The following is a 14,406-nucleotide window of genomic DNA, read 5'->3' as shown; positions in this document are numbered from 1 at the left end:
GTCGGAGCAATTTTCCCGTTTGGCCAGCGCCCCGAAATGCTTGAGCCGCTTCCTCCAGTGGTGATGCGTTCGAGGATTTTTCGTTTTCTGTGACCTTGAGTTCCACTGATGAAGACGTAGCAGACGAACTCGGCGCTCCACAGCGTTGCTGGGCTCCTCTGACGACGTTGTCGGAGATGACAACGCTGCGGTGTCCCCAGTCAGTGCAGAAACGTGGTTGTCACTCGTTGTGCATGGCAACGCGGCATCAACGCCGCTGGCATCTTCTGTCCTGGCGTCATAAAATTCTGTGTCAGTTGCGCTGTCTTCATACCAATAATCTGGAATCTTCTGTTGCCGTGGCTTGGTTTTGAATTGCAAAACTTTCATGTGTCTGGAGGTTGCAATTTGGGTTGTTCTCTTCAAAGCAGACTCTCCAAGTTCTGGCAATTTTTTCAGTGACTGTGAGGTGCTCTGCGCTGTGTCTGCGTATGAATTGGGACAGAAGCAATCTTTCGTCGCGTGGTCCCCATTACAGCGCTTACACTTGGACACACAATCCTCAGATGTATGGCCGAAGGTGCCACGTCGTTGACAGAAGGGTGTTGTGCAAGTAGCCGCAACAGGACCTTCTCTGCTGCACCCTGCGCACACTCTGCGCATACCGCGATACTCGAGATCACGCGGTGATCTTTAATTGGTAGGAAGTTAGGGGTGGGCTTGGCCATCTCAATTTGGACGATGCGGGTACCAGTGTACGTTGATTGATGCCTTTGAAAGGTAACAAATGTGATACCCTTCATTTTTCTGTATGGCTGAATAGCTGAATTAACTGCGTCATCTGACACGTACGGCGGGAGGCGGAACACACTGACTTGTACGCTGTGCGCCCCGACTGCTTCAACTTGTACCTTGTGACCTTGTAACTTGAATCCTTGGTTTACCACCAAATTGGTTGCTTGTGCAGCCGACCGAGCCACAATTAGGAACTTCGAAGCTCCAAGGTGTTGCACGAACAGCACCCCTTCCCTCCCCATGACGTCTTCGAGGCCATCGATGATCTCGTCAACAGATGCCGTCCCCTCCGGGACGGTGAAGTTGAAGCAGTGCTCCTTGAGGGGGAGCGCCGCAGGCCTTGACGCCATCCTCGCTGGTCCCGGCAGGCGCTGACGACGATCCCGGCAGGCGCTGACGACGATGGGATTAGGCCTCAAAAAACTGGCTGGCAAAGTCGCGAGTGGACACCCGGCAGCAACGCCGCCAGAACGCTGACCGCGTTGAAGACTGGAACGCCGAAGCTCCTTATAGCGGCACCCGTTCGTCCCTCGTAGTAGCAGTACTAATCGCAGTGTGTAACCAGTCTTACATTTTGACTTCCAAGGTAGTGCCGGTGAGACATTTATTCTGTGCGTTGTTGAACAATAAAAAATTCGCAGTGTACGCCTTAACTAAAAGCCGAATTCTCCTGTCTTTCATTCCCCCTTAGCAGCCATTGGAATGTACATTGAGCCCTATCTTACAAGAAAGGGTTGCTACGTTATACTCGCTGGGCGTAACCTCCTAGGCTTTAGAAAAGTTTAGCGAGCGTTGGGCCGCAGTGCCATGAATGCAGTGAACAAGTATATACCATGAACTCGAAATGGTTAAAGGTGGGAAGTAGATACAAAGCGCAAGCCGCAAGAAAGTGTGCGTGTGCCTCCTCTCGTTCAGTCCTTGGAATGTCCGCTGGATGGCGGTGCTTCTATATGAGGAATATATGATGAAAAGATGAGAGATGGTGGTAGTTGGAGTGTTGAACAGGTGGACGAACGGACACACAGACAGATGCATGGACGGATGCACGGATGGCTGCACGGACGGATGGACGCATGGATGGACGCAGGGGCGGATGCATGGACGAGAGCAGGGACCTACCCACAGATGAACGTGCGGACGCACGAACAGACGCATGCACGGGCGGGCGGATGGACGCATGGGCGGCCACACAGACGCACGCATGGGTAGACGGAAGCAAGAGCGAATGGACGGATGAATGCTTCGCCCCACTCTCCATCATTCACTCCGTAGAGATGCTGCCATTTTTTTACATGCAAGCCGTGAGCGCAGACTACGGCATTCTGATTTCGCTTGTGGAGTGGGTTGTGTGTTTTTTTAAATGTGTAGCATTTTCTAATCACCCTAGACTGCAAATCAAGCGTCGGCGGCGCCATTGACGCTGCCACTGTGCATGCTGGCATGTTCTGTCCAAGTTTTTCTTTTCATTTAATGTGCAGGAGGGCACGCATCATTATGACATTTTCCTGAAGTTGAAAGGAAGAAACAAGACGTGGTGTAGAACGGCTATTTGGGCTAAAAGGACTTGTTTTTTGGCCTAGTTGGTGCATACTTGGTGCAGAAGTCTGAGGCGCAAAAAACATATCGTGAAGCAGGAAGAGCTTCTGCTCTTCCTGCTTCACGATATGTTTTTTGCGCCTCAATCTTCTGCACCAAACATTTGAGCTAGTTGGTTAAATTCCATGGTAATAAGGGTTGCAGCGCAAGCACGAAGGTGTGCAAGCACGAAGGTCCAATTTTGTTTCGTGGGGCGGCTCTCTTTATAGACAACGTAAGAGAGTCTGATTGGGTCAAGGGTCGCCCCGGTTCTGAGTGACATTTTTCTTGCCAAGATTGACACGATCCTCAAAAAAAGCTCGTAGATTTGGTACAAACTGCCTTCAGATATGTCGACGACTATTTAATTTTGCTGCAGCCTTCCATAACTTTCTAAAACACATAGGGGTGGGCTAGAGTTCACTTGCGAAGTTCCCCAACAAGGATCGTTGAGGTTGTAAGATAATATTATTACATTGTTTTCAAATCACGTATGCTGGGAATACCGACCGCAAAGTGTAAAACCCTTGTTGACCTATGCTTCATGCCACACGAAACTGGTCAAGAGAGCTATCGCTTCATCGGCTGTAAGTGCTGGCTTATCTAAATCTTGCCTACAGAAGATAACTGATAGCGTAACAATGAAGATTAACAGATTTCTGTCAGAGAGATTTCCAAAATTTGTTTTTTCTTCAGTGTGCGAAACTTTTCTGCAGAAAATCAAACAAAAACAAGAAAAGGCAGGTCGAAAAAAAGAGCAAAAAAGAGTTGCTGTCAATCCATACTTCCACAATATATCTCATGGTTTGAAATAGGTAGGTTCGAGATATTGTGGGGATGTAGTTTTATCAGCCCCGTTCAAAGTAGACCAGATTTGCAGAATGACGGAGGAGTGCCTCAGTGGAATCACTACAAAAAGTTGCACATGCGCCGTAAAACACATTGTAACGAGGGCAGTGCACACTCTATAAATAAATTTATAAAGCGTCCAGTTGATATTGTCTACATGCTTCCTTTAACGTGTGGTCGTTGTTATATAGGCCAAACTGGGCGGTGCATTGATAAAAGGTAGGGAGAGCATATGAATGATTTATGCAAAGGAATAAGTTCAAACCTTGTGTTGCACTGTAAAAGCTGCGGGTGCCAGCCTCGATTTCCGGGCGTGAGGGCACTGGTACGCCATGTGGGCAAATTAACCCGTGAAATAGCTGAGGCATATCATATTAGAAAACGTGGTGACAAATCCGTGAGCCAGCCTTCGGTGGCCTTGCATAACAAAAAGATCGCGCTTTTAGATAGGGGTTAGCCATTTTATTATTGTGCCTTCTTTCTTTTTACCGACAACTTAAGCCCCCAGCATATGTCACTTTGCTCACGTTTGCTGTTAAAAGGTTGCCTGTTGTATATATTATCATGTGTGCCGCGAAAAATAAAATCAGTTCGTAGTCAGCGGGTAGACACGGGCCTGAGCGTTCGTAGAACATACTCTGAAAGCACAGGCCGTAAACTCAAATTAGTGCAGTGGGACGCGTTCCGCAAACAGCGAGCAGAAGGCGGGCGAGGCGACGAGCCGATCACGGATATAGACGAGTGGACCGCGACGCTCCATCGGGACGTAGACGCGGTAACGTGCCACATCCCGCCCGAAGCGAAGCTCGAAGTAATCGACAGCAGGCTCCTACACATGTGGGAAGCAAAGCAAGCCCTACTCAAGAGGTGGAAGCGCCAAAGACATAACCGGGCGTTGAGAAAACGCATAGCACGGTTAGACAGAGAAATTGAGGAACATGCGTTCCAAGTCTGTAGGTCACAATGGGAAGACCTGTGCAACGGCCTCGAGCGACAGATGCGCGGGGCGAGTGCTTGGCGCCTTTTCCGGCACCTATTGGATCCGGAAGATACTCGTGCCGCTCAAGGCCATAAAACTCGGAGACTTGTGAACGATCATAAAGGCGATGACCTGCTCGGTGCAATACGTGACCGTTACTTTAAGTCGGCAGAGAGCGTCCAACACCCAGATTATGACGGCGTTGCTAATGAGCAACTAGACGCCGAATTTAGCGAAGCGGAAATTCGGGCAGTCCTTTTTGAACTAAACACCCGATCGGCGCCCGGCCTGGACCGGGTTTCGAACAAGGCTCTCCGCAACTTAGATGACGAGTCAATCTCCCGATTTGTGACTTATGTCAACGAGTGCTGGCAACGCGGTTCCCTTCCTGAAGCATGGAAAAGAGCTCGAGTTATCATGATTCCTAAACCGGGCTAGCAGGTTGCGCTTGATAATCTAAGGCCAATTTCGCTCACGTCTTGTGTAGGAAAAGTTCTGGAGCACGCAGTCCTCAAACGCGTGACTGACTTTCTCGAAGTCTGCGATGTATTTCCGCACACCATGCTAGGATTCCGCCGCAATCTCTCCGCACAAGACGCGTTGCTTCAGCTGAAGCACCACATTGTTGATGACATTACCAGCTCAACCAAGGCGATCCTTGGCCTAGATATTAAAAAGGCCTTCGACAGCGTTAAACACGAAGCAATTTTAAACAGAGTTCAAACATTAGGACTAGGACAAAAAACATATAATTACATACGTGACTTCCTTGCCGGCAGACGCGTACGCGTCGTCGTTGGAGATGTGGAACTGCAAGAATTTGAGATGGGCTCGAGGGGCACGCCACAAGGCTCCGTAATTTCGCCATTACTCTTTAATTTAGTTCTAATTGGGCTACCCGAGAAATTATTAGGCATACAAGGATTGTATCACAGTATCTACGCGGATGACATCACCCTCTGGGTTCCCGGCGGAGGTTGTGATGGTCACGTCGAGCGTACGCTCCAGGCAGGTGTAGACGAAGTTCAGGAGTACTTGCGAGGAACGGGCCTCGAATGCTCGGCAACCAAGTCGGAACTTCTAATCTACAAACCTACAAGTAGAGGTCGCAAAACCCCGCGCGACGAGGAAAGGGAGTGCTACAAAATAAGCGTTCTATTGGCAGATGGCACTCCCATTCCACACGTAGACAAAATTAGAATTCTGGGGTTACACCTGCAGGCAAACGGCCATAATGGTGAGACGGTGCGAAGACTACGTCGTTCGGTAGACGACACGATCCGACTGCTACGTCGTATCACGAACAGACGTACTGGTATGCGCGAACACTGCGCGATCCGTCTAGTGCAGGCGTACGCAATAAGCAGTATAACATACGTTGCCCCCTACCTCAAATTGCTAGGCTCAGAAAAAAACAAAATCGAATGTATAATACGAAAGGCTTTCAAGAGAGCAATTGGAGTTCCACTGAATGCGAGCACTGAAAAGTTACTAGAACTTGGACTGCACAACTCACTCGACGAGTTAATTGAGGCCCATGTCGTTTCGCAAAACGAACGCTTGTCGGGGTCTAAGACGGGTCGACACATCCTCGAGTCACTTGGCATCCGGTACCACACTCAGCAGGGAGAAAAAGCGGATGTTCCTGCCTCGGTTCGCGACCGCCTAATTGTTCCGCCGCTTCCTAAGAATATGCACCCGACGCACCACGTCGGGCGCCGTAACCAGCGAGCTAGAGACCTTCAAAAGAAGTACGGCACTAGCGACGAAGTTGTGTACGTAGATGCCGCGAGATATGGGGACGGGAGACACGCACACGCCGCTGCGGTCGTTGACCGTGCGGGCAAATGCCTCGCGAGCGCCACGGTGACCACGGGACATACGGAGGCGGCCGAAGAAGCCGCGATAGCCCTAGCAATCGCCACGGTGCCGAACGCTACGATCGTAATCAGCGACTCGCAGGCAGCAATCCGCGGCTTCGCGCGCGGCCGCGTCTCGCGGGAAGCGGCCCGCATCCTTAAGATGTGCGGTGATGGTGACTCAGCGTCGCGATCGCCACAACAAAATTTAACAGTCTTCCTCCTTTGGACCCCGGCACACACCGATGTCCCGCTTCCGGGCAACGAGGCGGCCCACGCCGCGGCTCGAGGTCTCACTCGCCGAGCCGTGGCACATTCCGTGGCCGCCGCCTCCGCTCCCGAGAACGGGGCTTCTGATCTGCCGGATCGAGACACTTCGACAGACACGCAGCGACAACACAGACCACAACGGTCGTGGGGTGATCGTCTCATCACGTTCCGAGATATTACGCAACACTACAGACTGGAAAGGCGAAAGTTCCCGCCACCGCATGACAAATTAAACAGACACGATGCCGTAAGCTATCGCTTACTACAAACCCACTCTTACCCCAGCCCGGTCGTCTTACGCCACTGCTACCCGCACTTACACATTACAGATCTATGTAAAGCATGCGGGCACAGAGCAACGCTGCGCCACATGCTCTGGGAATGCGCCGGTAACAATGGTCGAGAAACGGCCGCCGTTCGCGATGCGCCTATGGCGGCTGCCAATACCAGGCAACAGGAAGCCTCGAGCTCACTCGTTCCCGCCGCCGTCCCGTCTGCGGGAGCCGCGGGGGACCTTCTCCGTCGGCGACGCCGCCGCTGGGAGGCGGCGCTCAGAAGCTCGGAGCTCAACGACCAGCTCTGGGCTGTCCGGCAGGCCGAAGATGCCGCCCGAGTTCAGGGACTCAGCGCCGCCATCTGAGGCCACCAAGACCAAGCTGCCGGCCAAGCTCTAATAAAGTTTCCTCTCTCTCTCTCTCGTAGTCAGCGCTCGTGTTGTCCTCTTTGCTTTCCTTGCCTCGTCTTTCGTTTCACGCTTTTTCTAGCACCTTCGTGCTTGGGCTGCAACCCTTATGACCATGGAAGACTTGACGTCACTTTCTCTAACAGAAAAAAAACTAAAGCATTGACATAGCATCAATTGTATAAACCGTAACCAGCCGGCGATTAATTAATAGATCGCTACTATTGAATCAAACATTAATTTTGACTTCCACTCCAAAATCGTCTCTCCTCTATGCAGATGGCCAACGACGCATGCACGCAAGGTAACCACGCGAACGCCGCAGCATGAGCGCATCAGTAAGAAATACTACCTGCTCTAGAGAAACGGTCGCTGAGCCGACCAAACTCGGCGCTCAGCATAAGTAACTGTCTTGCTCTCTCCTCGAAACGTGCCGGCGCCGTCAAGTCTGGCGCCAAAGTCGTGCTCTCAAAGCGTACAACGCTTCGCACACGTCCGCGAGGCTTCCCCTGTTTCTCTTTTCAACTACCTCCCGAGGGGCTGCAGAAGCAGGTGACGGAAAGGAGGTCTAGATTACGTCTAGACTGAACGTCACCGGCTCTGCGACGACCACGGTCTGGTTACAGAAACGCTTTGGTCATTTATGGTCGGCCATTTGCACTGCGAGTTCTACGGTGTTCAGTGGATATGTCGGGGAATGTAAAAACGAACATCGAGGTGTTTCGCTTGTTGCAGAAGAACGCCGCACGCGTTCCGAGTTTTATGTATCTGGCATGAAACGCTGCGCGTTGCGTAGCAGTGACAATTGATACTTTTTTGTTCTTCAGTAGTCTATCTCGACGAATACTTGGTTTTCTGAAAGACGCCATTCGCCCACATATGCGTTCTTTTGATTTGAATGCAGTCGAGATTACTGTAAATGAACACGATACTGATAATGACGTTGTGCTACCAAAACATAAAAGACAGATGACAAAAAAAAACGGAACGATGATAACTCAAGCATTTTCATTGTGAAGGACGTGGGGAGTAAATGTAGGTCGGCTAACGTAGCTTTTCACAATAATCCGGAAAAACTAGTTATCACAATAATATGCGGCACAATCACGGCACTTCATTATCTAGAGCATAGGTGGAATTCGGTAGACCACCTGATAAATATCTATACGCAATAAAATAGTAATAAGACCTCTAACGTGTCAGAATTGAGGCTGGCCCGCTGCCTTTGCGCGGGCTTTCCCGCCTTTTATGCCGTTCTCATGTCCCGACATGTCTGCCCTGCTTTGCTGTCTGCCGCGCTGGAAAGGGCGGAGTGGCTTTTAACTCCCTCACCCGGTAGTGGATGTTGACTGTGGCGCCGCGCGGGGGGCCTCGAGGTTTTCGCGCGCTGCGTCAGGGGCAGGCAGTACTCTCCGGGACAGCAAACGGTGAGCACGCAATCTTTTCCGTCCGTCGACTCCCGTTGTTAGGGGCTCGTCGGACTTCGCTGACGGCGCCTCGCGCCCGAGGCGAACGCTCACCTTTTGTTGCCCCGCTGCGTACGCACGGCCGAGGGGTGGTACGGTTTCCTAGTGCGTGGCCTAGCTACGCCGACCCGTCTCCCTTCGAAGCCAACGCGAGCGCCTTTGCCCTCGCTCGAGCAACCGGGCCTTGGTCCCGGTGTCTCCGTGGATCACCTTTACCGCGGAGACGTGCTCGTGGCACCCTGTGTAGTTCTTTGTGCCCGTGGCGTGTATAAGCCTACTTGCTGTCCCACCGCGCCTTTTTGCAACGGGCTGTACTGCGTTTGGTGTTGCCACAATAAAGTGTTGCGACTTTGAGCAATATCGTGTTCTCGCCAAGGCGACGGTTAACGCGTGCCCTGCGGCCCGCTAAGACCGGACCCACGCTGGTGGCCGTTCTCCTTCAGGATACGTGTACACCACAAACGATAGGAAGGCAAGGTAATTCAATGACGACAATTAGCCCAGATTTCGCTTATATAAGCGTCTCCAGAAAGGACAAGTGCAAAAATGCTTCTGTCACAGGCGACACAATGCTTCCTTACAATGATCTATACAAGAAAAATTTAGCAGCTGCCATGCTTTTAGTCGCCGACTTGACCAAAATAAAAGCAGCAACAGAAAAAATACTTGCCCTCAGTGCAGCCAAAAGATTTGTTGGTGTTAATTTTTTGCTCACACGCGAGAAAAAGAAAAGATACGCACGCTGACATCTCGCACGCTCTGCTTTCTGCCGTTGTTTCTGCTGCTCGGGGAACCCCCATTAAACGCGCCATCTAGCAGTAGCCGGGCACGTGAGGCGAGATTCGCTGGTTTTGCTGGGCAGTGCGGTAATTGGAACGGCCGGAGAGAACAACGCGGCGCACCCGCAATCTCGGAGGCCATGTAAAAAAACTACATGACATCACTTGGATTGTTCACTAGATGGCGGTACCTGTAGTTGATAATGAAAGATGCGAGATGTTATAGTAGAAATGACGTCTAATATGACGCCTGTCATTGGTGGAAGCCAATCTTTCGATTTAGTGCGGCGACCTAGGCTATGGGGAGCGTTGTAACAAAATTCGTTCGCTGCCAAGATCCTGCCGTACGAGAGCGGGGGGCCCATGCGGCACGGCATACACACACAGCGTTCCCCACGTTTCTAGATGATGATCGACTCGGCGAATTACATGGAGGATCTCCGGTTTACAGAAGATTCCCTCCGTAGCTTCGCCCACACATCATCCTTGACTCCGTGGATATGCTGTTATTTTTTTAGGTTTTAAGGTGTACCTATATTCACTGCGCTCGCCACGTTTTTTTTTCTTTTTTCCAGAATTCATGACTATTATTGTGAATTGTAGACCGCGCGGGTGCCATATAGAAATTTTTGGTATATTTTTTGCTAATTGTGTTTCATCGATTAGCTTCTAGTGTCTATTTTTCTGCAAAGCATTACGTAACACTGATGAACGCGATCAGTGGCATTATGTCTCCTATCAAATTTGTAACTTCATGAGACTATATTTGAGAAAATAGGAGTCGGAAAGTTTAAATTGTGTTACTAATTTCCGCGCAGTTTATATGGAAGATGTCAGTGATAGCGTCTATAAAAATCAATAAATCTGAGCATCTGGATAATAAAGTAAAAAAAAACATTTTCATTCCACATACTGGTGAATGAATTCAGGAGCATGCATTGACAGCCATGCGTAAAAACATTTCACCCCCCTCCTACAGCATCTCATATAAACACATATCAAATATAAAGAATGAAAACCCTATGCTTCCTCAAATATGTGTCCCTGTAAGCCACGCTGGAGCAAAGACCGCGGGTCAGCGGTCGCATTTTCAACTCTGTCGACGTACTTCAATACAGGTGGAATGCTCGATGCTTGTGTTGTGCACTATTAGTACAGGTTAAAAAACTATATTTGCGACTCTCATACATCGGCTAAGACTAGCAACTGCTCACACAAAGGACTTACTTTGTATTCAGCCTGCACCATTCTAAACATTTATGTTCGTGCGCCCAAGGTGACGAGGATGTGTGTCACCTGCTGCTCGACTGTCTCAAACATGAGACGCAGATGGCGACTGGAACAGAAACTCAGCACCCTCGTTTGCCTATTAGAAGGGTTAACCCTACAAGGGTCAATGCAGAAATGGATGAAAAATCACATACAGTTAAATGAAAAACATTCACATGATACCCTCGGGCTTCACTCCTGCATTTAAAGTATCGATACCCCCTTGGTGCCTTATTCTAACCACACTGCATCTTAGTCTACCAGGGATCCGATCAAAATCTGAGCTTTCATCGCCCGCGCATAAATAACGGTCTCTTCTTCTTTTACACGAGAAATATTCAGACAGTGTACATATATATATCAATTGCTCCACGAACCGCCAGTGTTCGTCAGGTGCAGTAGTTGTCCCAGCAAGAGGTGTTACCATAAGCTTTAGGACTGACCACTCCACAGCATCTACAGAAGCGAAACTAGCTGATTTGCGCGCTGCACTTTGTGTGGTCAATCAGGAACTACAGCAACAATGGTCAATTTTCAGCGACTCAAAGGCTGCCCTACAATCTGTGCTCTCAACACTGCGTCGCGGGCCGTAAGAACAGCTTGTTTTTGAAGTTCGGTGCCTTCTCTACACTTCACACGAGAAGGGGCATCATGTGACGTTTCAGTGGCTAGGAAGTCACTGCGGCGTCATAGGGAATGAACAGGCCTATACTGCCGTGCGGGCAGCTCTTGAAGGAACATGAGAAGAAGCCATACCACTTTCGCGGACCGATGCAGCCAGTAATCATCGAAGACTTGCGCGTGAATTCACGTTTTCACTATGGTTTCCACCAAGCAACGAGACGAATCATCAACACCACGTATCCTCTTTGATGGCTCCCCGCATTCCACTGGGCTGCACTTTTTTAAAACTGCACTTTTTTTAGAACTGCACTTTTTTAGAACGCACTGACAAAGCTGTTCTTCCATCAATCACCATGCATCGTGTTTGTGTTCAGCAAACTGCAAGCTAAACCGTCATTGTTCATGCCAACATATTTTTGGTATGCCAACAAGAAATGCATGCCAACATATTTCGTATTTTGTCGCAATCTCTACCAGAGATTCTGCTCGCATGCACACTCAAATGCTTTCAACACATAATCCACACTTGAACTACCATCAAAAGTGTCTGGGTTTAATGTTATATGACTAATTTTAGATGATGTCAGCATCGTTAAGAGTGCTTGTGTCTGCCGCAGCTCTATTTTTCGCAACATAGTAAACTGAATAAGCACGTTCGACAACATTGTCGTATTGACGATTGCGTCGGAATGGCTTGACATTTTGCCGTGAAGTTTTTTTTTCAAGTTTCTAACTCTGCGTGTGGTATAATATTCTTTTACAGAACTTCTGGTGATGACGCCACTGATTGGTTGTCGGGCGCTGGTGGCGATAGACTCGATTTGGCTTGTTGTCGTCATCGCTTCTGGCGCGCAACAGTTATCGCCGTACAGTTCGTACCCTGCAATAAGGGGGTGGCCATCCTGCTGTGTGAGGTAGAAGATTTTCCGCGTCTTCCGGAACCTGTCATCGACTGCACCAAATATAGTGTTTCATCAAACGTAGTTTACCGTCACGCATTTATTTAGATTCTTCCAATCTTCCTCTACTTCACCTCCGACTTGCATTTTTGTACCCTTGTACAGTCATTTTCCTTGAATTTTTACATGGCAATGGCCGATTATGTGAATATGCGGCGTAGCTAGCCTTACGCATTCGATAAATCCATCATTACTCTCCTGGGCCAGCAACACCCACAGAGCGTAATGGACGGCAGTGTCCAGAGGCTTCAACCGAAGTCTTGATGGCAGCAATGGCAGCGGGGTGGCCACGCACGTCAGTCAGGCCCGTGATGGTCAGGTCGCCAAACTTCAAAGGAACAAAAATTATTCCTCACATTTATTATTATTGTTACTTGATTTGCATACATGGATACACAAGGACACAGAGGAAAGAGAGAGAGAGCAAGCTGGCGACTGCCACCTGGAGGGGCACAACGCCTGCACACTCTTTCGAGGGAAGGGAAGAGACAGAGGAAACAAAGATTAGATGAGAGAAAGGGAAAGATGAGGAAGAGAGAAAAAAAAATGACGTAGACTTTGGCAAGTGTGAGTAAAAATAAATAAAAATAATAAAAAAGAATAAAAAAGACTGTCTATGAACGGGTGGCCAGGTCCATTTGGTTCATAAATGTAAGGAGAGCTCGGTGGGCCTGGTCGCGTCAGAAAGCACTACTACTCCATAACAGTTAGTTGTCTAGGGTCGCGCACTTCAGTCCTAGGAATTTATATTCCTTATTCAGCAAAGACCGCTGCGTAGAAAGTGTGGGACAGGATAGATGATCAAGTGTTTCGCAGGAGCGACAAGCTGCGCACAACGGGCTGTCCACACGCCCTTGACGGTGTAATCGTTCACGCACCAGCACAGAGCCCACTCTGAGTTTGCACAACAGCGCTCAGGAACTACGAGACAAGCCATGGCCATGAACACGGGGAGGGAACGATCCATTCGCCACACGTTAGTCTGGGTGCTGCTTTAGAAGGTATCGGCGTAATAGCATACCAGCGTTGTCCATCGTCCATAGAACTCTCGGACAGTCACAGTCATCATGGTTGCATGACGAAGCAAGGCGATCCGCTTCTTCATTGCCCACAATACCCACGTGCGAAGGTAACCACTGTGCAGCTAGGCATACCCCACGTGACAGAATATAATAATGAATACAAGTATGTGGCTCAAAATACGGCTGTTCGTCTCCTTGCTGGTGAGTCTGCTAACGGCACCACGAAAGTCGGTGAGGATGACAATCTTCGATGCTGGTAAACCTTCTTGTACGTACTGAAGGGCGACATCAATCGCTGCTAGCTCGGCTGTCACCGACGATGAGGGGTGCGGTATTTTGCTGTGTTAAGTGAATAATGAGGATATGTATAGGGGCGCTGTTCATAGTAATCCAGCGTCCTGTTTTAGTCTAGTAGCTGTGTTTGAGCATTATCTGAGTTGGACAGCTCTTCCAGTGGTTCCCGGCTGGTCAAACCTCGGGCAACCACAAGAACGCGTTCATTATTATGAAGAGAGGCGTGCCCAGGAGTCCAGACGATACGCATCGGGCGTAATGCTGATGGCGAGACAGGTTTCCCTACTGAAAAAAACCTATATAATTCCATACAGGATCCGTATGCTTCAATACAGGGGTTACAGGAGCTAATAAAGGAGCTGTACAGGAACCAAATGGGGGTAGATGGGTCTTATACAGGAGCTATATGGTGGTATGTAGGAGCTGAATGGGACCTGGGCAAGACATATAGGGGTATGTAGGAGCTATATAGGCATTATGGGTTTGGTATGTAGGACTCTCATCTAGCACAATATAGGAGCTAATGGGGCTGAATGGGGGCCATACATAGGACTTGATAGGGCTCAATGTCAACCTTGATAGTCAATGTAGTACATCAGTAAACTTATTAGACCTAGGCATGCATAAAATTTTTCTTGTTTTTGTGTTGAAAGGTCTAAAATACTCAGATTTCAGCTCCATTAGTTGGCTGTACACAACCTCAAGAAATAACCAATTTTAACTAGTTCATATCATGAGATGCAAATATGTGCAAAAGTATACCAGATAAGTATATAAGATAATTACCAAAGTACTTCATTTCATTTGATCACCTTAGTTGTACACGCGTTATATTTGCACAAATATTGCTGTTCAATTTATGAAAAAAAACAATATTTTAAATGTTGTATTTGTGCAATGAATAATCTTTCTATGAGAAATCTCTAACAGGAAATAGTGAGTGAGTAATTTTCTATTATATGAACATACACAAGAAGATAAAAGACAATTAATCCTTATATTCAG

At 48.8% G+C, this 14,406-nt stretch overlaps 2 protein-coding genes across 6 annotated transcripts in view; both read right to left on the bottom strand.

Moving 5' to 3' along the window:
* The window catches only part of LOC119185467 (uncharacterized), a 631,054-nt gene that overhangs the window by 525,511 nt on the left and 91,137 nt on the right, over positions 1 to 14,406 (bottom strand). The window lies entirely within an intron of this gene.
* Positions 8,599 to 14,406, bottom strand: part of LOC142784697 (uncharacterized) — a 69,661-nt gene continuing 63,853 nt past the window's right edge. Inside the window, exon 7 of the mRNA XM_075883188.1 lies at positions 8,599 to 12,413. Coding sequence (XP_075739303.1) covers positions 12,276 to 12,413 — 138 coding nt within the window. The 3' untranslated portion in view covers positions 8,599 to 12,275. The remainder of the gene's footprint in view (positions 12,414 to 14,406) is intronic.

This window comes from Rhipicephalus microplus, unplaced genomic scaffold (assembly GCF_043290135.1).
Source record: "Rhipicephalus microplus isolate Deutch F79 unplaced genomic scaffold, USDA_Rmic scaffold_15, whole genome shotgun sequence".
Classification (NCBI taxonomy): Eukaryota; Metazoa; Arthropoda; class Arachnida; order Ixodida; family Ixodidae; genus Rhipicephalus; species Rhipicephalus microplus.
This window is presented reverse-complemented; position numbering and strand designations above follow the sequence as displayed.